This window comes from Ascaphus truei, chromosome 3 (assembly GCF_040206685.1).
Source record: "Ascaphus truei isolate aAscTru1 chromosome 3, aAscTru1.hap1, whole genome shotgun sequence".
NCBI lineage: Eukaryota > Metazoa > Chordata > Amphibia > Anura > Ascaphidae > Ascaphus > Ascaphus truei.
In genome coordinates, this window is record NC_134485.1 from 333,654,814 (window position 1) to 333,681,430 (window position 26,617).

Below are 26,617 nucleotides of genomic sequence, written 5' to 3' on the forward strand. Positions count from 1 at the left end.
ACCTAATTTGCAGGCCAAGGGAATATTGCTAAAGACAGCTAGACCCAGGCTGGGACATTGGGTGTGACATTTAGCACCAGGTGACAAATGTCCACGACCCAGGAGTCCCTGCTTCCAAGGATTTTTTTGATGGGGGCCAGGGGTGCGGCTACCCAAGGAGAAAATCAGAATGGGTGACCTTAGTAAATATAAGAATCTTATGAGATGTCCTCGGCGGAACATGCTAAACATTACATATGTGTATTCGTGGGGCCGAGCCCCAACTAATGATTCTAAACACTTGATATCTAACAGATACTAAGAGCCAGATATTAATATCTCTCTTAATTTTAATATTACACAGTAATATGTAGTCTCATTGGGAGCGTCATGCGTGACGGAATGCATTAATATGTCTCTAGTGCCAGTAAGTACTACTGAACTGAAGTTATGAAGTTATTTAGATAGGGAAAAGTAGTTTTTAAACGTCGTGGGGTGGAAGGAGTTTTACTCTGAGGAAAACTGTCAACGTCACCGCTGATTTATGAGAGGGGCTGGGTTTAGGTTGTGTTCAAAGGGAAATAATTGTATAAGAACCAGGCTCAGCCTAGGGCTATTGGCTTCATGTTTTAATGTCTTCATGTATGGTCTTCATGACCTGCCTGTCTTGCTGTGATGTCAACTGAAATATGGAAGAAATGGCCCATTCTGTATCCTGATGGCTTTCTTGTCATAATCTTTAAGTAGGTGTCTATATTTTGCCTGTTATTTGTATATCTCATGTGTTCACCTTTATCAAGGAATAAATTATATTTTATCATATCTAAGTCTCGTCCCAGTTCAACCCAGTTATATATATATATATTTTTTTTGGTGTATTATTAATAGCCTGTCACAAAGCTCCCGTCACAAGAATGCAAATAGAAAATGGATGTGGAGTAAACAAAATGAAATCAAGAATAAAGGGCACTATATCCTAGCTAAAAACAAACACGTGCCCGACCTGTACAGTCCTTCATCCTTTTTGACACGACATGACCACCAATTGGGTTGCTTCAAATTACAACAGTATGCAAAGAAAACTGATTAAAAAGAAACAAAACAATCAATAACCTCAGAGAATTTAAACTACAACTGAAAAATCACTTTAGCTTGCTAGTAATGCACGAGGACATTAACAAACAAGTATGAAGATTGGAGTTGAGAGCGCAGAAAAAAAACCTGAAGGATTCACTTACAAAACACAGGATAAGAAAATGAGACAAAGCAGTTACTGAGCAGACAGCAAGAAATGAAGTTGCACCAAGACGCAAGAACTGAATATGCAGAGCTGTGTAATGATCTGCAAACGTAAACTGAAGATGTAATAAAATGTAATGGATATGGTGAAGATAACAAAAGTTTAAAAGACAAAGCACTGACATGATTGGGAAGAAGGAAATCATGGCACTCAAACAAACTTATAAAAGACTGGGCACTTATAAAGAAAGTTGTAGACTTGAATTAATAGCTACAAGGAGCAGTATGATATCATAGGCATTACTGAAACATGGTGGGATGAAACTCATGGCTGGGCAGTTAATTTAGAGGGTTATTCCCTTTTTCGGAAGGATCGAGCAAATAGAAGGGGAGGTGGAGTTTGTTTATATGTTAAACCGGATCTAAAACCTATTATAAGGGAAGATATTTATGAATGAAATAACGAAAATGTAGAGACCTTGTGGATTGAAATTAGCAGTGGAGGCAAAAGTATAAAGAAAATGTTTGTAAGGATATGCTATAAACCAGCAAATATTGGTGAGATTGAGGAAGCTAAAATACTTTTGCAAATGGAGAAGGCATCAAAACTGGGTCATGTTTGCATAATGGGTGATTTTATTATCCAGACATAGACTGGGGCAATAAGATTAGCATTACAACAAAAGGAAACAGGTTTTTGGGGGTGCTTAAAGACAATTATGACCCAAATTATTGAGGAACCAAACAGGAGAGGGGCAATACTGAATTTGGTAATAGCAAATATTCAAGTCCTGGAACATTTGGGTAACAGTGATCATTACATGGTCTCATTTGAAATAAATGATCAAAAAACAGATTACTTGGGTTCAACAAAGACCATAACATTTTAGAAAGGCAGGTTTTAATAAATTGAGGACTAATCTACAATTAATACATTGGGGTGATGCTTTTGCAGGGAAAAATGTAGAAGATAAACGGGCAGTCACTGTTAGAAAAGGACACTCATCAGTGTATACCCTTTGGTAATAAGTCAAAACCAATGTAGCTAAATAAACTGGTAGGGGAGGAAATGGAAAAGAAGAGGCAGGCGTTTAGATTTTTTAAGTCCGAAAGGACGGAGGCATCGTATCAGAATTATAAGGAAAGCAACAAAAATTGCAAAAGGGCAATCAAATGAGTAAAAATGGATAATGCAAAAGGGATTGCAATAGAAAGTAAGATCAACCCTAAAAAGCTCTTTAAGTACCTTAACAAAAAAATGAGAAGAGAAAATAAAGGACCCTTTAAGTGTGAGATGGGCAGGCAGATTATTGGGGATAAGGAAAAAGCTGAGGTATTAAACAAATTCTTTGCCTCTATGTTTACCAGGGAAGAATCAAGTTCAATAGTAGTGCCGCAGGAGGAAGCCACAACCTTCATATTAATGAACAATTGGTTAAATGAGGAAGACGTTCATAAGCAGCTTGAAAAAATTAAAGTAAATACAGCACCTGGCCCCGATGGCATACATAAAAGAGTTCTCAAGGAGTTTAGTTCAGTAATAGCCAAACCATTACATTTAATATTCAAGGACTCCATTTCCACAGGCTCAGTACCACAAGATTGGTGTAAAGCAGATGTGGTGCCTATATTTAAAAAGGGATCTAGATCACATCAGGGGAATTACAGACCTGTAAGCCTGACTTCAGTAGTGGGGAAACTACTTAAAGGTTTAATATGTGATACAATTCAGGAATACCCAATGGAAAACAAAATTATTAGTACTAGTCAACATGGATTTAGGAAGGATAGATCATGCCAAACTAACCTTATTTGTTTCTTTGAGGAGGTAAGTAGGAATTTAGACCAGGGTAATGCAGTTGATGTGGTCTATTTAGATTTTGCAAAGGCTTTTGATACGGTTCCACACGAGGTTGGTGTACAAAATAAAGCAAATTATATGCACCTGGATTTAAAATTGGTTGAAGGACAGAGTTGTCATAAATTGAACTTTTTCAGGTTGGGCTAAGGTCGTGAGTAGAGTACCTCAGGGACCGGTACTGGGACCCCTGCTTTTTAACTTGTTTATTAATGACCTTGAGGTTGGCATCGAGAGCAAAGTCTCCATCTTTGCTGATGATACTAAATTGTGTAAGGTAATAGAATCAGAGCAGGGTCTAATTTCTCTCCAGAAGGACTTCGAGAGATTGGAAACATGGGCAGGTAAATGGCAGATGAGGTTTAATACATGTTTATTACAGATAAATGTAAGATTATGCATTTAAGATGCAAGAATAAACGGGAGGAGGGAGAATGACCACATTGGATCTATATCCAGTTGAATGAAAGGACCGACTAACTTGGGGAGAGGCGGGCTTAAAACTTGGGAAGGAGGAGCCACTAACCTCCAACAGCTGAAACAGCTGAGAATAGGTTAAACAAAACACAAAACCCCAGCAAGCTCTTTTTCGGAACCCGAGCCCTCACAATATATATATATATATATACTAGCTGAGAGACCCGGCGTTGCCTGGGATGTAAATGCGTAATAGGTAGTATTATTTCTAAATCGTGGAACAATAGGTGAGTATTTGTTGTAAAGGCTGGATAATAATGTTGAAAAGAAAGATGGAATAAAATGTAATACGATGTTATTTAAAAATGGTTTATTGTAAACACACCACAGTACAATGTATATTTTGGTGACATAACAGATGTAAAAAGAAGTGGAGGAGGGGGGGGGGAAGGGGAGGAGGAGGGGGGGAAGGGGAGGAGGAGGGGGGGAAGGGGAGGAGGAGGGGGGGAAGGGGAGGAGAGGGGGAAGGGGAGAAGGGGAGGAGGGGGGGGAAGGGGAGGAGGGGAAGGGAGGTAAAAGGGGAAGGGGGGGCAGGGGAGGAGGAGGGGGGGCAGGGGAGGAGGAGGGGGGAAGGGGAGGAGGGGGGGAAGGGGAGGAGAGGGGGAAGGGGGGGAAGGGGAGGAGAGGGGGAAGGGGAGGAGAGGGAGAAGGGCGGGAATGGGAGGAGGGGGGGGGGGGAAGGGGAGGAGGGGGGGGGAAAGGGGAGTGGGGGGGGAAGGGGGGGGGGAAGGGAAGGGGGGGGAAAGGGGAGTGGGGGGGGAAAGGGAAGTGGGGGGGGGGGAAAGGGGAGTGGGGGGGGGGAAAGGGGAGTGGGGGACGGGGTGGAGAGCAGTGGGCATATGTATTGTCATAATTTATGTATGTGCATGTCCCCCCCCCCCTCCGTGCGTCCGTCCCCCTGCTGGTTCGGCTGGTGGCCCCCCGTTCCCTGTGACTCGGTCCCCCCCTCCCCGTGACTTCCCCCCCCCGTTCCCTGTTACTCGCAGCTCGCCCCCCCCCCCCGTTTCCTGTGACTCGTCCCCCCCGTTCCGTGACTCGCCCCCCCCCCCCGTTCCCCGTGACTCGCGCTCCCCCCCCGGCGCCCGCTTTGTCCCCCGATGTGCCGTCCAGCTGAGTGAGGCGTGCAGGCGGCGGCAGGAAGCGCCCTGTGTGGGCCTGAGGCGCGAGGGTCCGGCTGAGGCGTGCAGGCGGCGGCAGGAAGCGCCCTGTGTGGGCCTGAGGCGCGAGGGTCCGGCTGAGTGAGGCGTGCAGGCGGCGGCAGGAAGCGCCCTGTGCACCTGAAATAGGAGAGTTACTGGCGCCATAAGCTGAGACGGGACGTGCAGTGCTGTGACTTACCTGAGGGGGAGGTAGCGCCGGGGAGGTAAGGGAGCGGCTGGGGTAGGAGGGCCGCGCTTCCCGTCCGGAGCCAGTGCAGGGCGGCGCACGTGATGGGGGGTGTGTGTGTGTATGTGTCCCGTCACTCCGCCTCAGGCCAATGAGAGGTGTGCGGGGGCGGGCGGCCCAAGGGACCAATGAGATTTCCCCTAGGGACACCGGACATCCAGACAGGCAGGCAGGCATACAGTGCTTTCACTAATATAGTATAAGATAAGATATATATATATATATATATATATTTTCATGAAAATATGGAAGATACCACATTGTACCGCACTCAAAAAATAAAAGCATTTCGTTGGCCACAGAACGGTAAATAAAAGCATTTCGTTAGCCACAGAACGGTATCATCTATTTATTTTTTGATTATATATATATATATATATATTTATATATATATATATATATATATAATGTGTGTGTGTCAAAAAAAGAGTGCTATTGAGCGTGGCATATGTATACAACAGACGACAGAGAAGCCCAATGCTACATCCAACATGACAAAAATACACAGTATTCCCAGGTTTTAAGCCTGCCCCTCCCCACTTCCCAAGTTAGTAGGTCCTTTCATTCAACTAGATATAGATCCAATGTGGTCTTTCTCCCTCCTAATAGAGGTAAATGAGAATTGTAATCCTAATAGAGGTATATTAGTATTTTATCTGGTAGTGTTAGGACATGCGAACAGGGTCTGCCTTGTCGTAGCTCGCAAGCTTACAATGCTTTGGCCAAAGGGTTAAACTAAATGACCTTATATATTCAAGAGAATATATAAGTATTTTACTGTGTATTTCTGTCATGTTGGATGTAGCATTGGGCTTCTCTGTCGTCTGTTGTATACATATGCCACGCTCAATAGCACTCCTTTTTGACACATACATACATATATATATATATATATATATATATATATATTTTGTGGGGGCTCAGTGGTTCCCAAAAAGAGCTTGCTGGGGTTTTGTGTTTTGTTCATCTTTTAGAAAGGAAAGGTATACAGGGATATACCAAATAAGTAAACATGGGAAGAATATTGATCCAGGGATTAATCCGATTGCCAATTCTTGTATTCAGGAAGGAATTTATTTTCCCCCTTATGAGATATCATTGGATGATATAACACTGCGTTTTTTTGTTTGCCTTCCTCTGGATCAATAAGTATAGATATAGGATAAAGTATCTGTTGTCTAAATTTAGCATAGGTTGAACTTGATGGACGTACGTTTTTTCAACCTAATCTACTATGTAACATATACATATATATATATATATATATATATATATATCTCAAATGGAAATATTACTGTATGCTCATTTGCATGTCTTAAACAGGTTTGCAACCACAACTTTCACCATTATCACCCAGCACTTTCACTGTAGCAAGGGATTCTGGGAAATGACATGCAAATTTATAACATTATATATATATATATATATATATATATCTAGGTCTCTATTTAAACCGTGATAGGTGGGAACAAGGTGAATACCTGATCAGAATAGTTATCATGCACTAGCCCACTTACTATTAACATCTTTATGTGACTTTGCAGTGAGTGTTCCAAGTGTGTAACATCCATAAGGTCTGTACAAAACCCCTATTACTGGAAGATGGAAACAACTCACGTAACACTTAGTCCAAATGCCTTAAGGCATTGAACGCGCCCATAGACCGGGCGCATGCAACAGCAGGAGGGGGCGGGCGTTGTGCGAGGAATCAGTTGAAACGGATTTCTCGGCGCGATGGGCAGGTCAAGTGAGTGGTTCACCCAATGAGGGCAAACCAGCTCCGTGATGTCACAAACACCCCTGACGGCGCATCTAGCATGGCCGAAAAACGCACCCACTTCACACGGGTGACGTGACAGACGTGCACGCCTCTGCATGGGCGAAAGCAGCATAGCCCGGGCGTTAGCAGTAAACCAAAGGCATCCCACACAGCAAGATATAAAAAGCCTGAATCAGTCTCATTAGCTGGTCCCAAATAATAATGGTATGTATCCTGCTCAAAAAAGCAGGTCTGTAATACTGTGTGTAGTGAACCCCATTAGATACTTGCGGTGTCAGCAACACAGGATGAGTAGCCAAGTGATCAGTGGCTATAAGAGGCTCTATCTCCAGGTATGGTGAGGAGGAGAAAGTGCTGAGGGCAGGACTAAAGTGCCCATGGGAGTGAGCAGCGATCCCGACGGCCGTTTCACATAGGCGCTTTGACAAGGGATGTGACAACTGCACACCGCTTTGATCTTCTTAATTTTGTGTTTTGTTTACATACTTATGCACACATGGATATTGGATGTTGAATCATTTGTGGATAAATACATGTTGAAAAAGTATCATGTTTTTGTTTCATTGGTTTAGGTTATCTTTATCTATTATTAAAGCTTAGCTTAAGATCTAATAACATTTAAGGTTTAAAATGTGAAAACACTAAGGGGTTCACAAACTTTTTCTCACCACTGTGTACACACATAATATGTATATCACTTAACGTGTAGTTTACAAAATGAATCCACCACACAGGATTTTCCAGATATCATTAAATCCCCACGGTGTGCACACAGGTTTCAAAGTTGTAGTGTGCAGTTCCTTCCACTATTTACAAAATGTATTTTAGGAGTAATACCAATCTTTTCTAAGCTCTTATAGTATCCTTTGATGCATCTGCCTAACCACATACATTTCTCCAATTTTTAAGTGCAAGTTTATTCAAGATTTCCTCCTTAAATTCATAGGTGTTTACCTCCATTCCACTTCGAATCTTGTATCTAACTCTTCCTTAAGCGCAGACTAACAATATATCTCCTTTCATTTTAGCCCTCTCTCTGTGATCTTTCATTTATTCAATATCTGCTATGCAAAGAAAGGACAGGTCCTGCTCTACACAATATGCCCTGCCTTTGATTTGGATTTGCATGCTTTCCAGGTTCTCATATTAAAACAAAAACATAAAAATAATTGTCCAAGAAAATTACAATCTATCATCTAACCCCTTCACAGTACCTGTACTACATTGGGAGAGCTCTGGCAAGGAGTTAAATGTAAACAAATTGTCAATTTGTATATCACGCTTTGTTGAGCAGTGATATTAATGTGTACATTATTGTTGTGACTGAATATCTGAATTATGCGTGTGGTGAATTTCAATGTGTGTGGCAAAGCATGACAGAACTGATTAATAAAACACAAGTGTATTTACTAGACAGCGTTACGTTACAGCTACAGTATATAACTACTGGGATCTGTTGACAGTTTTTATGCTCTCTAAATTCATAGGTCTCTGAAGCAGCAAAAAGATTAGTAAAAATACCTTTCCTTAATGTTGCATCTATTTAAAAACAATAGCATAGATCCATTGTAAGGTTTGGTGACAATTACAAACTCCCATTTCAGGGGGTAAAAGCTTCTGAGCAGATTGTTTTTTTTTTTTTTTTTTATAGATGTAGAATTGCCTAGTATTCAGGGATGATAAAGAACCACAGGAAGGAAATATCCAGCCATCTAAACGCCTGGCAGTAAAGGGCCTGTTTTGCTGTGCATGAATACTTTTAAGCTGGGCTTGACTCCATTTACAGCTAACACTAAACCTGCAGTTTGCAAAGTGGGCATCCAACGGGGGCAATATTGAGAGAAATGGCATGAATGAGAAATTGCCCCTAAATCCCGGTGTTGCTGCATGAACTCTGACAATCTATGTTGGATATTTATTAAAGTCTCAGCGATTGCAATATTGGAGCAAAAAACTGCACCCACTTTAATTAAAGAAAAAAGAAGCCCAACGGGATTTTTTACTTTAGAAATATGGTGCAGATATTTTGCACTGGTTTTGTGGCAGTAAAACTGAGCGCTATATTTATGGCAGTGAAATAGTGTGCATAGTCAGAGTTTCCCAGCTTATGATGGATTACACCCCATAGTTACAGCTCCTTACCTTGCTGTCTGTCATTAATTCCCCACTTCCTTCTCCAACTCCCAAATCACAATCCCTGACTGAGGAAGGACTTGTTACAGGAGTGGAACGTGGCAGCTCACAAAACAAACATTTCAGACATATTAGTGCTCATTTTGGAAAGTTCCATTTTATGTAAGAAGCAGGAGGAGGCTTTAAAGTTTGAAGATGTTTATCATTATAATTTATGCATTGTTACTTTTCAAGGGGAAGGGGGGGGGGGAGTTTAGGGTGAAATACTTTTCCCCCTCAAACCTGCAATTCTGTTTTAATCATCTTTGTGCCAGGGGCTGTCAGTGTATTGCTTATAAATGCACTAATGGCCCCTCTGCCACCAAAGGGGTTAACAAGAACAACAAATATATAAATAAAATGCCTATGAAGGTCTCCCCAACATTCCCAAATTCTATTTTCCCACATCGCAGGCACCAACATGCAAATGTGACACCCAGAAAAATACACTATATTCCCTAGCATTTGAACTGGAAATGAAACAGCACCGGGTACTATGGGTGCCGTGACTTTCCATGCATGGCTGGGTGTAGGAGCAGCGTTTTAAGCATTTCCGGGGGACATAGCAGGGAATTGGTAAGATATGAGAATAAACGAGAATAAATATGTACAATGGCAAATTCTTGTGTGTGTGTGTAGGAGATGGGAAGTGGGAGGCTTTCCGTAGTGCAGAGTCTGCAGGAACTCCTGTTCCCCATGTATTCTGTTTTGGGGGGTCACGGGGGGATAAAGTTTGCAGGGAGTAGTTGCTGTTTCATTTATTCAGTTTCTTAATTCTGGAGTCGATGCTGGCAAAATTGTCCTCCACAGTGGCCAAGTTTTCCTTCATGGCTTTTTGGACCTGCAGGAATTGAGAAGCCAGAGTGAGAAGCATGGAATAGTGCCGCCATTGCAATGCAACCGCTCTTACATATAATATTTGCATAGTGCACATTTCAAGCAAAATAACAGTTATACTTTAAATACATCAAGTATTAAAGTAATAATTATAATTTAGGACATCTCCCCCCACAGAACTACAATTAGCTGATAGGACCATACTTTAACGTATACAAGCAGAGTACCTAGATTGAGATCCTAACAACCAGTTGAGGGGGAAAAATCAAGTAAACTAAAAGTCAGGAATAGATGTTCACAATTTTATCTTGACCTAGTGCAAATAACACATGGCTCTGAGACGTGCACACACTCATGAGGTTTCACAGATCCCTTCTAGCTCATAAATATGTGGGATACATAAAAAAGGGAGGCAAGGGAAGTGGATTGGGTACCATAAAACAGTTTCCAATGGTAACAATTATCAATAGTAATTTTCTTATGAAAATATATATATTTTTTAAAATGAGGCAGAGACAACTGGTAACAGAATCACAAGTAATTAACCTCTATATCCCTTCAGATTCATCTTCTAGCAGAAAGACACAGTTTCTTTCTTTGCCATAAAAAGCCATATGCTTTAAGGATGTCTGGAAGAAAGGGGTAAAGCACATCCACAGTTTTACTACATACCATCACCAGGGCACCAGTATTGTCCTTTAGAGAATTTGTAATCATCTGCTGTGTAGTGTCCAGATGGGTGAGCAGTTGCCCAAACTGCATCGCTGAAACAAATCAAGGATTCAGAGGCTTAAACTGAATGCACAAAACTAACTATACATTTATATAGAAAGTGAATCCCTGCGCTTCTCCCATTGGACTAACAATAAATGGGGAAATAAATATACATAATGAAACCTAAGTCTGTAAGACAAAGGAGAATTGTGGCTACATCCTTTGATCAAATAATGACAAGCCTGCTAACCAGCGTCAAGGTAAGTCTCAGTAGCAGGTCCCTATGCTAAATGCATACAAATGTTCTGGTGAAATATACCCTGAAGGGGTTAATAAACTAAGCTTATGTAACTTAGTGCAGTTAGTATCGTCTTACTAATGGGAGAATAGCTACAGTCTGACCTCTAGAACTTATGGGACACATGCACTGATTTAGGATCCGTTACCATCAACGCTGGATGATGAAGGGGGGTGAGAAGACAGTTACATTAAAAAAAAAATGTGTGTAAATCTTTTAGAATGCTCAGGGGATGGTGGAATAAAGAAAGATCCCCCAATACCAAGGGATAAAAAGGTACGTTCAGAGAAATAATGCCAAAAACAGGGCGCTAACTAATTATCACCTTCGGATACAATAACATTTGTGTCAAAGTGAAATTTAAATGGAGATCTAAAAAATAAAGTTATTTACATATATACAACTCCCTGAATGGTGCTGCTTCTCAGAGATACTGTCCAGTCAGTTCTTCTCAAAAGTTCTATCGCAAATATATAGGCGTGAAGATAAAATGAAAAGATGATACTGCACTCTCTCTTCCTTTTATTTTCACCCCTATATGACTGCGCTTCTCTTCCGCTAGACATGGTGGGAGAAATGCAGAACTTAACAGATTGTTTCCATTAGAAAGCAATATCCAAAAAATGATAATACTAACTCGGTCCCTGATTTTTAGTAAGCGAATATGCCTTATGCATATCTCCCGTAAGGGCAGGCTGCAACATGTTTTCCAAATGCATGTTCAAGTATTTCAATGTAATTCTATACCAGTTGAGCTATAACAAAATGATGGCGATATCTTTATGAAGCCGGACAAGTGAAGTACATTGAGGCTCATTGCCAACTGATCTAACCTTTCCTAGAAGAGCACAAACCTATCCATTCCCTCTGTACTTCCTTTTCTCTGGAGAATAAATGTTTGTGCTGTTCAGGGGAGCAGCCAATGGGATTAGTAATGAATCTCAATGCATTTCCAGTGTCCTAAATAACATCATAATTTAAGGTGGCTGCCTCTCGACCTCCTCTTGTATGCATGAATTTAAGGAACCCTTTGTCGGACACAACCTCTACAAGAACAAGGTAGGTTTGACTCGCTTTCCTTCTTTCTGCCTATATTTCTTCTTCCCTCCTCTTACTGCCCTCATTCCACCTCCCACATTGTTTCTTCTGTACCTATATAACCCCCTTTTCCCCATCCTATAGTTACGTGCGAGCAACCCCTAAAATGGTACATGGACCTTTGCAAAAGTCCCTCTACGTTCTAAAGCTATTTTATATACAAAGACAAAACATCAGTAACCATACACATCTTTCATTACCTTAGGAGTGTTGCTAGAGAAAGGGAGTTGGTCATACCGTTATGAAAAACTAATACAAAAACCCTGCGCTATGTTCCAAAATGCTTGGCAATTTATTAATAACATTTAACATTTTTGATCCCAAGTCTTTTAACAAAGGAGTCATTTGGTTGCATTTTTTGATTAAAAAAATATATTTAATCCTGCTAACCACGTCCAGGTCAACTCCATTGAAGCAGGTACCTACACTGAATACATAATTCCACCAGCACCCCTGCTCTGAGAAACATCAGAATGAAGAAGACCTTTACCTTGTTCATGAAGCTGTTTTAACGTCACCAGCCTCTGAACAACCTGTGGAAGTGTGTTGGACATGGAATCCCACTTCTGCACAGTGTCATAGAGCTGGTGTACCTAAAGGAGGAAATCACCAACAATTACATCCATACGTTACTACGGCAGGGAAATCCATACTGTAGATCTGCTTAATGTGTTCAGTTACTAAGTAGCAGCAACACACCCAAATAAGAACCTTTTCTATTTGATTGTAAGCTCTTCGGGGCAGGGACGCCCTTTTCCTAATTTCTCTTATGTCTCAAGCGCTTATTCCCATTGTGTTATATTATTATGTCACGTGTATTACTGCTGTGAAGCGCTATGTATGTAGATAGGATTATATAAATAAAGACAACTTGAAGAAAACAACGTTTGATGCACACACATTGGTGCAACCCCAAAATTGCTGTTTTCTTAGCTTTTCTCACTGTAATCTCCGTGATCACAAGAGCTTAACAGACTCACTGTACGTTGTGCGTCATCAGCTGTTTGGTGTTTATAAAAAGGTGCGGCTTCTCACCTTGCTTTCTGTGTCCGCGTCCTCAATAGCCGCCTTGTGCTTTGCAATTTCATTCATTTTCCCCAAAACACTCTAAGGAAAGAAAGGGAGACATCTCTCCGAATCCTGAGAAAGCACAGCTTGACATTTGCAAAATAATTCAATGTACAAGCTTCCCCCTCAAACAAACATACACAGCCTAAAACAATCTAGCATTCCTGGAAAACAAGTTAATCTGTTTAACACTGCACAAGTAATGCTAAAGGAATATATGCAATGTCACTTTGAAAGTACTCAACATGAATGTACTTAGTATTATCTGTGTCTACATATTCACTATTGGAAAAAGGGAAAGAAACACACTCCACGCTAAATGGAAAAACAAACAAAGATACTTTAAAGATGATCTCGAGTGCTACCAGCTGTGGATTTGTCCTCTCCACCAATGATACCATAAATATGAAAGACGCTGGGAGACTCCTTGGTTAAATTTTTATTGAAATCTATTTAACGTTCCGCTGCAGACGCACCTTTGTGAAGATACGTATCGTGACAAAGGTGCGTCTGCACTGAAACGTTGAACAGATTTCAATAAATATATATGAAGGAGTCGCCCAGCGTCTCATATTTATCGTACGTACTCACTATTGCCAGTACAATGCGTTGCAGGTCCCCCTCGAAATATTGGAGTATAGGCGTTCCTAGCGGTGACTGGGGTTTTGGTAACCACAGAAAAAAGGAAGGCATAAAAGGGAGTGTGTACTGGGTCATGTTACAGTGCTATGAAAAGGATGTCTTGTAAAGCTGACTTTTCAGGAGGGTTTTGAAGATGGGAGAGAAAGAGCTCGGCAGATAGTGAAGGGACAAGAGAGCCATCTGTATGTCCTGCACACTTACCTGTAGTCTGGCTTCCACTTGGTCTAGAGATGCCACATCCAACACGTTCACTTTAGCCTGTAAGATTTCAACCGTCTCCTATGAAGTCAGAGTTCAGTTGTTAGAAAAATTATCATTTGGATCCCTTCTCCTTTTATCTCATTTACAACAGAGTCTATGTGGCTCTACATTTGTTGGGTAATTAATTCACTGTATTTATTATAGGCAGTTTTTCCTTCTCTTCCGGATACTATGTTAGTAATGCACTGCCTGGGCTAAGGTAGAGAGAAAAGGATATAAACCTATTACTACTCACCATCAAACTAGATCCTTGAAGTCCGACAGTGAGGGGATTCTGTTTAACAAAAACGAGAAAAGGTGATTCTAACAAGATTTCCCCCAAAAGTTTTAAAGTTGTATATTAAAACAACCACTAACAGCCACCCTACAAACGGGTTGTGGCAAGGTCTTAAATTACCTGACTGTCCTGATCACACTGCACAGCGGATTCAAGCTCTCCCAGCCGCTTCTCTAGTTCTACCACCTGTAATACAGTTATTCAGACATAAGAGGCCTGTTACCACTGCAACTCTTTCTCAAACTGGTCTTAAAATCCCCCGTCCATAGCAACACTGACATAGTGAGACGAGAACAGAAAGGACCAAGGACTTTGTGTATCAGTCCTTCCCATTGCAGATTAATACATAAATTACACTTCGGCTGAGAAAAAAGAAAGATATACTTTTTTCAGCATGGAAAACATCTGTTTACCAGATTCCTCTGTAACCATAATAGCAAAGAGGAAATGTTAGAATCATAAACTCAACTGAGGTCGTTCGATTATTTATCTTGTGACATTACTCATTCCCGAGACAAAAGTGGCAACACTATCCATGTGAAGAAAACAGAGCAGCATGGGGCAACCACGTGCACCTGGCTAGGTCAGCAGGGAGGAATTTAATATTACAATCCCGAGCATCATGCACTGTCCAACTCCGCTGTCCCACCAATCACTTACCTTCGCTGCTTGGGAAAACTTGTTTTGCTCAGGACGGCAGTGTAACTCATAAGTCACCATGTTCGCCGTGTCTGGGGCGGACCCCTTTGCTGGGCTTTTCCCCTCTGGACCTTTTCTGGTTTTGGCAGCATCCAGCTGAGTCAGCAAACGTCTAGTAAAAAGAACCAGATAACCACCCAAATTAACAATGTTGAACCCAAGTTTTCTGATGAATTCCCCTGTTGTATAGTAATGGTGGTAAATACAGATCATGGTTTTATACAATGCTTATCACTTTGATAACAAATAATTGGATTATTGCAATGTTTCTTTTACAGCCACAAGAGCATTTCTTCTCCCTGCTGCACAAAATTATCCCCTTCTGACATGCCATATACAATAACTCATACTGTCGCTCACAGTGCTGCTTAAGCTGTATGCTCTTCACGGAAGCAACACAGGGCTATATCACATGGATACAATGTAAGAGTTCAAGGCTTTTCGGTAAACAGGCAGCAATGTGAATATGTGTTTGGGGAAAAAGTATGGGACCCCACTGCCTAAACTGCCCCAAATGGACAATGTATGCAGTGGTCCATTGTATAGTGTGCCATGTAATATAAAACCTCTAGGTACTGAAGTTACAGTACTCTTGATGTTCCATCGGAAAATTAACAGGCTGCAGTTAACACTCAAAAACATTGTCATCTACCAATAATTACAACCAGTGGTTGACAAATCACCAAAAAATCTACTCGCCACACAAAAAAATCTACTCGCCACCTAGTACCAAACGTGTGCTGCTTGGGCCAATATTTACTCGCCCGGGGGTTAAATCCACTTGCCCGGGGCGAGCAAATGTATAGGTTTGTCGAACACTGATTACAACTGTTTATGTCCTTTGTCCACCGATAATGTATCCAACTTCCAAAAGAGCAGTAGGGGGAAAAAAGTCAAAGCAGGGAAAGGATTTGTCTGTGTGTTCTTACTGTGGGTACAGAGACCAATGGGAAGTGGGTAAAACCCAAACACCATTATCAGACAAGTCAATGTTATCTGCATCTCTGCTACTTGTAACTTTTATTTGGGAAAATAGAAGGATAGTATTTATGTAGATGTTCAGCATTATATGGTGTGCGTGTTCATTTAACATTTCCCCCCTATAAATCTGCTGCGTTAAACCCCTCTCCTGCCAGAGGTATGAGAAATACATTGCAATAAGTTGCTGCTAGTGAAGGGATTACATTTTCAGGATGAAGATGCCAGCATGATATGCTATGGGCATGTGAAAGTCTCCTTTCTCTCCTTAGAAGTCCCATGGACAGTACTTTCCTTTAAAACCCAATAAGCTCAAGTACAAGACAGAGTGAAGCACGTGGATTATTCCTAAATCGTGAAAATCATACAGCAGAACAGCTGTGAACAGACATATATAGGCGTTAACCTACTTTGCAAGGGCTCCATCTGGATCTGTCAAATTGATAGCAGCATCTGGACCTAGAAGTTTTTCCAAATGGGTAGACACCAGCTGATGCTTTAAGGTGGCCACTTGTTTGGCCAATGCAACAGGAGTCAGTTTTTCTTCTATGGCAGATTCTTTTACCGTGCTCTAGAAGTTAAAGGAAGAGTGTTTGTATGCTGGAATGCACACATGCATGAGACTGCTGCAGGGGCTGCAGAGTGAGTGGGACTGATTCACAGCCAGAGAAACTAAAAATACCTATACTATACCAACGAGCAAGGTGCTTTGTAATGTGAGGAGGTCAACATGTTACTGCTGATGAGACTTACATCCCAACTTAGAGGATAAACGTAGAGTTCCACATACATAGTGGCGACTATAACGGAGGCCTCGAATAAAGCAATAAAGGAGCGGAGCTTGCGTCTATCCATCCTTCATTAGAGTAGCTCTTTGTCCTCTTATTTTAGAGATACCAACTCTATTGGTCTAAGAAGAGATTTTATCTTCAAGGATTCCCCCTACCAAACACTGGACAAAAGCCGCACTTCTAATCCGATCTTGCAGAACCCTCTTTCTTACCAACTTCTCCCATCTTTAACAATAGATAATATGCTGTTTTTTTTAAAAACATAAAATTGGCTTGGAACTTCTTGTCTGATAAAGTGTGCAGGGTAGCAGCTTAAATATTGCAAATATAAAACATTACTTTATTCAATGAAAGCATACACAGACCTAGAAATAAGAGACGTGGTCAAACATCTTTTCTATAGCCAAATGTAAAAAAAGTTGTAGGTGAACACAGCAATGTAATCCCACCTGTATATTCTCCACTTCTTGTGTCAATTCCTGGACTTCATACAGCAGTCGCTGATATTTCTGCTGTGGTGTTTCTTTCAATCCTATTCCCTCACCAAGCTGCATGCAAACAGACAGATCAGTCTAATACAAATACAATTAGAATTATGCAGATAATGAAAATAATACTGCTAACGTTTCAACATAGCTATGGAGCCAAGATTCAGGATCACAATTCTCAAGTGTCACACTTTATGTGTCGGAGAAGAGCAAGGAAGGAAAACCTGGATTCCCCTTTTAACATTTCATTAACCATTCTGTCCACAAATTGTCAGAGAAAGTTAAAATAGCGAGTTCTCACAGCTTCAAAGAAAACACCATCACTTCCTAAGCCTTTAGATTCACTTCAGTGCTACATTACCCTGTCAAGCCTAATCTACACACACCGGCATCCGCTCTTTAATTCAACGGCTTTATATTTAGCAAAATCTGTTCATTCACTCCTCATACCCGGTGTCGCTCTTCTAACCCCAATCTACTCTCCTCGTTGCCTTTACTGTTTGCAATGTCTTCACTCCTTTGTAAACGGTTCTATTCTCTCCACCTCGCCTGCACTGGAGCTCGTGCTAGCACACTGGCACACACAAAAATGTTTCAAATCTGATGCCTCATTAGAAAGAAGTGTTTGAAATATTAAGGGTCTAGGCAGTGGTGGGATTCAAAATGTTTAGCAACAGGTTCTCTCTCACGGAGGGGGAAGGAAAGAAGAGGGGGGGGGAAAGAGGGGGGGAGAGAGAGACGGGGAGAGAGGGAGAGAGAGAGACGGGGAGAGAGGGAGAGAGAGAGACGGAGGGAGAGAGAGAGAGAGAGAGACGGAGGGAGAGAGAGAGAGAGACACGGAGGGAGAGAGAGAGAGACGGAGGGAGGGAGAGAGGAAGGGAAAGAGAGAGAGAGACGAGGAGAGAGAGACGGGGAGAGAGAGAGAGAGAGAGACGGGGAGAGAGAGAGAGAGAGACGGGGAGAGAGAGAGAGAGAGAGACGGGGAGAGAGAGAGAGAGAGACGGGGAGAGAGAGAGAGAGAGACGGGGAGAGAGAGAGAGAGAGACGGAGGTAGAGAGAGAGAGAGAGAGAGACGGAGGGAGAGAGAGACGGGGGGGGGGAGAGAGAGAGACGGGGGAGAGAGAGAGACGGGGGGAGAGAGAGAGACGGGGGAGAGAGAGAGACGGGGGAGAGAGAGAGACGGGGGGAGAGAGAGAGACGGGGGGAGAGAGAGAGACGGGGGGAGAGAGAGAGAGACGGGGGAGAGAGAGAGAGACGGGGGAGAGAGAGAGAGACGGGGGGGAGAGAGAGAGAGACGGGGGGGAGAGAGAGAGAGACGGGGGGGAGAGAGAGAGAGACGGGGGAGAGAGAGAGAGACCAGGGAGGGAGAGAGAGAGACCAGGGAGGGAGAGAGAGCGAGAGACCAGGGAGGGAGAGAGAGCGAGAGACCAGGGAGGGAGAGAGAGCGAGAGACCAGGGAGGGAGAGAGAGCGAGAGACCAGGGAGGGAGAGAGAGCGAGAGACCAGGGAGGGAGAGAGAGCGAGAGACCAGGGAGGGAGAGAGAGCGAGAGACCAGGGAGGGGAGAGAGAGCGAGAGACCAGGGAGGGAGAGAGAGCGAGAGACCAGGGAGGGAGAGAGAGCGAGAGACCAGGGAGGGAGGGAGAGAGAGACCAGGGAGGGAGAGAGAGAGAGACCAGGGAGGGAGAGAGAGAGAGACCAGGGAGGGAGAGATAGAGAGACCAGGGAGGGAGAGAGAGAGAGACCAGGGAGGGAGAGATAGAGAGACCAGGGAGGGAGAGATAGAGAGACCAGGGAGGGAGAGAGAGACCAGGGAGGGAGAGAGAGACCAGGGAGGGAGAGAGAGACCAGGGAGGGAGAGAGAGAGACCAGGGAGGGAGAGAGAGAGACCAGGGAGGGAGAGAGAGAGACCAGGGAGGGAGAGAGAGAGACCAGGGAGGGAGAGAGAGAGACCAGGGAGGGAGAGAGAGAGACCAGGGAGGGAGAGAGAGAGACCAGGGAGGGAGAGAGAGAGACCAGGGAGGGAGAGAGACCAGGGATGGAGAGAGAGAGACCAGGGAGGGAGAGAGAGACCAGGGAGGGAGAGAGAGACCAGGGAGGGAGAGAGAGACCAGGGAGGGAGAGAGAGAGAGACCAGGGAGGGAGAGAGAGAGACCAGGGAGGGAGAGAGAGAGACCAGGGAGGGAGAGAGAGAGACCAGGGAGGGAGAGAGAGAGACCAGGGAGGGAGAGAGAGAGACCAGGGAGGGAGAGAGAGAGATCAGGGAGGGGGAGAGAGAGAGACCAGGGAGGGAGAGAGAGAGATCAGGGAGGGGGAGAGAGAGAGACCAGGGAGGGAGAGACCAGGGAAGGGAGGGGGGGGGGGGTTAGAGAGACCAGAGGGAACCAGTGCAAATAAGTGCAACCTGCAAACAGTGCAAATACAAATGGACACATGCAAACTACACAAGCAGGCAAACTGCACAGGACACAGACACAGGCAGGCCCACACACAGAACACAGCCCCCCTCACATCTCACCCAGCCCCCACTCATATCTCACCCAGACACATCTCACATAGCCCCCTCACATCTCCCCTAGCCCCTCCTCACGTCTTCCAGCCCCCATCACGTGTCTTCCAGCCCCCCCTCATATGTCTTCCAGCCCCCCCTCATATGTCATCCAGCCCCCCCTCATATGTCATCCAGCCCCCCCTCATATGTCATCCAGCCCCCCCTCATATGTCATCCAGCCCCCCCTCATATGTCATCCAGCCCCCCTCACATCTCTCCCTGACCCCCCTCACATCTCTCCCTGACCCCCCCTCACATCTCACCCAGCCCCCCCTCACATCTCACCCAGACACATCTCACATAGCCCCCTCACATCTCCCCCAGCCCCCTCACATCTCCCCCAGCCCCTCCTCACGTGTCTTCCAGCCCTCATCACGTGTCTTCCAGCCCCCCTCATGTCATCCAGCCTCCCCCTCATATGTCATCCAGCCTCCCCCTCATATGTCATCCAGCCTCCCCTCATATGTCATCCAGCCCCCCTCACATCTCTCCCTGACCCCCTCACATCTCTCCCTGACCCCCTCACATCTCTCCCTGACCCCCTCACATCTCTCCCTGACCCCCTCACATCTCTCCCTGACCCCCTCACATCTCTCCCTGACCCCCTCACATCTCTCCCTGACCCCCCCTCACATCTCTCTCTGACCCCCCACACATCTCTCCCTGACCCCCCACAAATCTCTCCCTGACCCCCCACAAATCTCTCCTGACCCCCCACAAATCTCTCCCTGACCCCCCACAAATCTCTCCCTGACCCCCCACAAATCTCTCCCTGACCCCCCACAAATCTCTCCCTGACCCCCCACAAATCTCTCCCTGACCCCCCACAAATCTCTCCCTGACCCCCCACAAATCTCTCCCTGACCCCCCACAAATCTCTCCCTGACCCCCACAAATCTCTCCCTGACCCCCCCACATCTCACATGGGTGAGAGATAGGGGGGAGGGAGCAGAGAGACCAGTGCAGCCTGCAACCAGTGCAAACAGGACACAGGCAGGACACACATAGCAGACAGACAGGCAGGTGACACAGCACACAGACACAGGCAGGACACAGCCTCACCTCTCTCTGCTGCACGCTTTTTCTCTGCTCTTTGGCCCCACGCCCAGGCTCCTGCCACCTCCTCCCGATTGGCTGCATTACACAGCAGCAGCCAATCAGGATGGAGCAAGCTGCCCAGCCCCTTAGCAGAAGCTCTGCTCTCCCTTCTCGCACCGGTTCTGCGAACTGAGGAAAATGTAGGTACAGGTTCGCACGAACCGGTGCAAACCGGCTGAATCCCACTGCAAACCGGCTGAATCCCACTGCTGGGTCTAGGAGGGTAAAATAAAGCTCTCCCCAGGAAGATATGACATGTCAGGACATGCAACACTACTTTTTCTCTTTTCTAAAAGCAGGAAATGCTCAGGAGGCAAGATACTCATATAGGCTTCTGGGGGAGATTGCCGCTTTAACCCTTTGCGCCCTTTGAGTGGCGGAGGTGCTGCCAAAGCCCTCCCCCTCCTCATTGTGATCATGTGAATGCTCCTAGGCAGTGATCACATGATTGCCACGTCAATAATGACACAAACTGAAGAGGAATCGTCTCCTCTTCTGTTCCTTGCTCGGTCAGATCAAGCAATCGCCCCCTAGAGTACAAAGCAATCACCCCATAGAGTACAAAGCAAACAGCCTGCTACTAAGTTTCTACATCAAGGGGGGGAACGCAGGACCTTATGTCGGTACATCATGGGGCACTTAAGGGGTTAAGACAAACACCCAAAATAAGAATGAGCATTTTCACGCTGCACCCAATCTTACTGATTTTTATATGCTCTTTAATTCTTCTATGGGTGATCAGAAATACACATTAAATAATTTTTGTATTATGTTTTTTTGTAATTATTATGGTGTGTCTATTTTGAAATATGTTTCCCTTACTGGGAAAGGTTAGATTTTAGTTGACAAAACTAAAGTATAGCAGGCCTAATTTCTATTGGAATATATTACAGCTACTTTAGGAATCATTTTACACAGCTATAATATTGTACAAGATGACAACTTTGAAAAACAGTGCACAGGGAATGAAATACTAACCTGTCAAAAACAGCAGCAATATTTAGTTTCTTTTTATAGTGTTTGAAATCTATAAATCATTTAATTGATTCTTCTTGCTATATTTAATTATACTAACAAAATTAGTCATCAAAAAGTAAAATAAGACATCTTTAAATCTTTTTGTTGCTTTGAACACAGTAGTGTTGGACCGGGTCCTACATTTTTTTAAAACCGGGTAACGGGTACCCGGAGGATTTGGCGCCTTGTACCCGGCCGGGTAATCGGCTACCCGTTTTGTCACTTACCTGGGGTGGAGGAAGCCCGCGGCGACATCTGAACAGGTAAGCAGAGGTGCGGGGGCGGTGGGGCAGCATCAGCGTCAGTGTGGAGCCGGCTGTCCAATAGGAAAGCTTCTTCTCCTGCTCCGGTCCCATGGTCCCAGCTCACAGTGCAGTATGGAGTCCTGCAGCTCCCGCGGGCTCCACATGACTGTGGTGCTGCCCCACCGCCCCCGCACCTCTGCTCACCTGTTCAGATGTCCGCGCGGGCTTCCAGCAGGTAAGTAAGAGATACTTTTCAACTACCCTGACATTACCCGGATACCCGGCGCCGGGTCCACTTTCTAGCTGCCGGGTCCGGGTAATTTCCGGGTAGCTGAAAAGACGCCGGGTAACGCCGGGTACCGGTACATCACTGGAACACAGCTCTAATGAATGTTTTATACATATGTTAAAAACAGACACAATGACAGTTCCAATAATATTGTGATCATTACGGGAGTTAGACAAATTAGCAACAAAACACCAGAGAAGGACAGCAGACTAGTGATCTCAGTAGGTTACAATTTATGGGTTCATGGAAAAATAAAATCGAAATAGATGGGCATCATAACCAACCTGATCTTGTACCGGATTGATACAAGGCAACATGACATTCATTTACATCTAATTATGTTAAAAATCCTTAAAAAACTATTTATATATTTATTAGATCACAAATGTTTGGTGTGACAGGAGCTTTAAAAAGGAGCAGTCTACAGAACTGAATCGAGTTCATTTCAGCTCCTGGGAACCCCTACTTACCGGAGAAGGTGCAGCCGGTAATGTCCCCTCCAGGGGAAACAAAATGGAGCTTAAATTAGATCCCCTGCTTCCTATATGTTACAGAAGTGGGATGCCTGGGAGGAACTGCTCCTTTACATGGACAATCTGCTAGTGTTTGATGCCAACAATGAACATTTGTTTTGTGTTATAAGTATTCTGGCAATCGTCTTTACATTTGAACCTGTTGGTACACAGGATTAATTAACGGATGTATTCAACACTTACGATTTCATACTCCCCAGATTCATACCCTGTTCTTTTGGACCTGCTGATCCGATCGGAGAAATCTAGGAAGGAGAAAAATATCATTCAGAAAGTAGACGGGGTCCCGCACTCTCCCCCAAGGCACTTCAATTAAGGGCCGGGGGGATCGCACGAGGCCTCTGCAGCATCTCCATCTGATCTTCGGCGATGCGTCGCCATGGTAACCGGCGGCAAATGACGCCGCGGGGTAATGTGACGTCACATGACCCGCGACGTAATTTGCCACCAGAGCCGAGCAGTAGGGGGAGCGCAAGGTGAGCAGGCAGGGGGGGGGGGGGAGGCGCAGGATCAAAACTTTGATCACCCCTGGATTAGGGCACATATTCATCAAGTGTTACTCCATAAAACACCTTACAGCCAATTTTAGTGAAAAGACCACAAGGTACAGCTGATGCTGGAAGGAGTCTTATAGTATATCACTGCTTAGTAAATATAAGCCAAAGTCCTCTGTATTTATTGTCTGGTTAAACATTAAATATGCCGTCATTCAAAAAAAAGGGCTACTTCTCAGTTTACAACTTCACATTCAGGGGGAGCAAAGCACACATTACTGTGCAGAGATTGGCAGTAAAGTGGTTAATCTTTATAATCACAGAATTTTAGACGTTAATTGACCGGATTCTATACCAATCTTTGCAATTAAACTTGTAAGCAAAATCAAGCATAGGCCCCTATTCAAAGACATGAGCTAGAGGAGGGGAGCGCAAACTTTTTCTGCTGCGCCCCCCTATTTGGCCTGCTCCGGATTCGCGCCCCCCTCCTACCTGCCGCCACAGCAGATGACGCTCCGGGGGTCACGTGACCCGCGGCGTCATTTGATGCCTGTGACGTCACATGATCCCGCGGCGTCAATGCCATGGAGACGCGCCACAGCTTCTGAATCTCGGTAAGTTTTCCTGTTGCTGAGGCCTCACACGATCCCTCGGCATTTAATTTAAATGCCTGGAAGAAGAGCGCGGGACCTCTGCAACCGCCTGCGCCCCCCCAGACAAATCTCCCGCCCCCCCTCGGGGGTGTGCCCCCCAGTTTGCGCAGCCTTGAGCTAGAGAAGACTAAAGACTAAAATCTTCCTCAGCATGGGTAAACTGCATCATTCACATCATACTGAAGGGCTACAGAGTTAAATGTACACGTCTGAAAGCACGAATCTGAGCAGATCTTTTTTTATACATTATAGGATTACAGCAGGGGGTCCCCAGATCTGAATTGTGTAATTTCATTTCCGGGGACCTCCTGCTTCCAGAGATACTAATCTCCGTAAGGTGCCGGGAACAGCTCCAGCTGCGCTGTGAGAGAACGAAATGGCAGCTTAAATGTCCTACATCACTCGGGAAGCAGATATGTTACCCGTTGCAGCTTCCTATTTCCCACTCAACCAAACATTTTAACTTAAGCAGGAGATACCGGCACCCCCTAGAGAGGCAAGTATATCGGGAAGCAGGGGGTCCCCTGAGCCACAATGAATGGGGTTCATCTCCAGAGACTCCCTGCTTCCCAACTATTTAAAATGGTTTTAAAAAAACACGTTCAGCTCCTTTAACAATAGCCTGATTCTTAGCTTTTACACTAAATACTTTGTGGTGTTACTTACCTAGTCCCTTCGTGCCAACTTTCTTGTCCTTAAATTTGTCATAAGCCGCATTGGGGTTGACAATAATATGTTCTACGCTGGTGCTGGTCAGTTCCTCCTAAGGGGATAAGTTAACTTTAAGAAGAGTTTTGCCACTGGCTGAACAATCTCTTCCTACAAGTTCATACCAAGACCTGGGGAAATCATTTAAGTTCTCTGTCTGTGTTATAAAAAGGACGTCTGCCTTAAAATCTTAAAAGTAGCTGTACCTGTTTTATGTTACTAGGTGGGAAGCAGGGTGTCTCTGGAGCTGAACAGCGTTGATTTTAGCTCGAAGACCCCCCACTTCCCAATATACTTTCATCTGATAGGGTGGCTAGTAGAAGCTCCGATTGGGCACAGAAAAGGTCTATTTAAAGACAACATCGTCCCTTGACGACTCCTATTAGCCTACCTGCCAATGCAAGAGATAACAGCATCATCACCTTCAAGTATTGGGGGTCCCCGGGGCTGAAATCAACGCCGTTCAGCTCCGAAGACCCCCTGCTTTCCATGTACTTTCATGAATTCCCCAGGCAACCTCTGCTAAAAACAATATAGGGTAATGCGCTGGTAGGAAGAAACATTTTAACAAAATTGAAATAAGAAAAAAAAAAAAAGTGTGAATTTACAGAATCAGCAGCCAACATTTACATTCCAGATTTTCTTCAATTGATTTAATGATATGACAAGACTGTGACGTTTCTGAAAGGCAGTCAACAACCTTTCTGAAACAGAGCAGCACAATGTTACAAGATGTATAGATACATTACAAGGACCTACAGAAAACAAAAAGGTCAGACACAATCGAGATTATTTTCTTTCCAAGAGTCAGCTGATTTGCGTGATGTCTTGCGACACTGAAATATGAGACAAGCTGACGTGTATCGAGTTTCAATACAAACCTTTTATACAAAGAGGGGGGAGGGGAGAGAAGGCAGTGTTTAAACAATTTCAGAAAAAGCACAATATAGAAGGATTTGCAAAGAATTTCAAAACACTTCAGCCTCTCTTATGCCAAGGACAACCACCATCTCTAAAGAGGGGCAGGAGTCGCATCAATAACTCATCTAGCAGGAAAGCTAAAATACACAAACTATTCCACCAAGCAAAAATTGTCAATGAAATATAAAGGCCTAAAGGTGCTACACTACATTACTTTTAACACACACATTCTTTTGGGCATCAGCCTAATGTTGCAAAATATTGCACTTTATGAGAGCAATGGCTCATAGATAGAGCACATTAATTCAACAGGTCAAACAAGCAACTAGGGGCCTTATTCTATACTGCCTGAAGCATCCGGTCTTGGATGGCAATTCCCACTGAAGTCAACCGGGGTGTTCAGCTGAAAACAGCCTGAATGGCCAGTTCGGACTATATAGCATTACCCCTTAAACGTACACAGGCTGATACGCATGGCTTGGCAGTCATGCAACTGTATGCAAAAGAGTGAAAACATGGGAACCTGCAGGCACCTATGCAGTACAGACAAAGCAAAAAAAGTGTTAGTCACAACAATAGATAGTATCTGTACATTGCTTTGTGGGAGGATTTAAGTAAATAATGTTTGCCCAACAAAGAACATTCTTTTATTAGCACAGCTGTGGGGGGGAGAATTAAGAACTGCATTACAAGTGAAATACTACTGAATTTGCCTTTCAAAATGTGCAGTTCCAGCTACTTTGATCCTTTCTGTACATATTACCTTTACTTTTTATCCTTATCACATATACTGTGAAATTACCTAGCAGTTGCTTAAAAACCCTTTTTAGCGATTACTGTCTTTTCAAACTGCGTACTGAATATAATTTTAGTATTGGTATTGCCTTTCCTTTCTGACGCCCTAAATAAATTACTTGCATTGTATCCTCTAGATTTGCTAATGTTGTTATACTTTAACATGCAATCATGTAATATTAAAAACATATGGCAAAACCTGAAGATGATGTAGTAATTTAATTTCAATGCAACGACAATTGTTTTCAGTGAACATAACACCACTAATAAAT

At 44.0% G+C, this 26,617-nt stretch overlaps 1 protein-coding gene across 1 annotated transcript in view; it reads right to left on the bottom strand.

The window, feature by feature from the left end:
* Nucleotides 1-9,033: 9,033 nt before the first annotated feature.
* DCTN2 (dynactin subunit 2) overlaps nt 9,034-26,617 on the bottom strand; it is a 35,256-nt gene continuing 17,672 nt past the window's right edge. Inside the window, exons 3-14 of the mRNA XM_075591538.1 lie at nt 24,588-24,684; nt 22,958-23,019; nt 17,004-17,102; nt 16,174-16,334; nt 14,747-14,897; nt 14,207-14,272; nt 14,045-14,083; nt 13,750-13,827; nt 12,874-12,945; nt 12,329-12,431; nt 10,401-10,492; nt 9,034-9,732 (exon numbers count right to left, since the gene is read on the bottom strand). Coding sequence (XP_075447653.1) covers nt 9,646-9,732; nt 10,401-10,492; nt 12,329-12,431; nt 12,874-12,945; nt 13,750-13,827; nt 14,045-14,083; nt 14,207-14,272; nt 14,747-14,897; nt 16,174-16,334; nt 17,004-17,102; nt 22,958-23,019; nt 24,588-24,684 — 1,107 coding nt within the window. The 3' untranslated portion in view covers nt 9,034-9,645. The remainder of the gene's footprint in view (nt 9,733-10,400; nt 10,493-12,328; nt 12,432-12,873; nt 12,946-13,749; nt 13,828-14,044; nt 14,084-14,206; nt 14,273-14,746; nt 14,898-16,173; nt 16,335-17,003; nt 17,103-22,957; nt 23,020-24,587; nt 24,685-26,617) is intronic.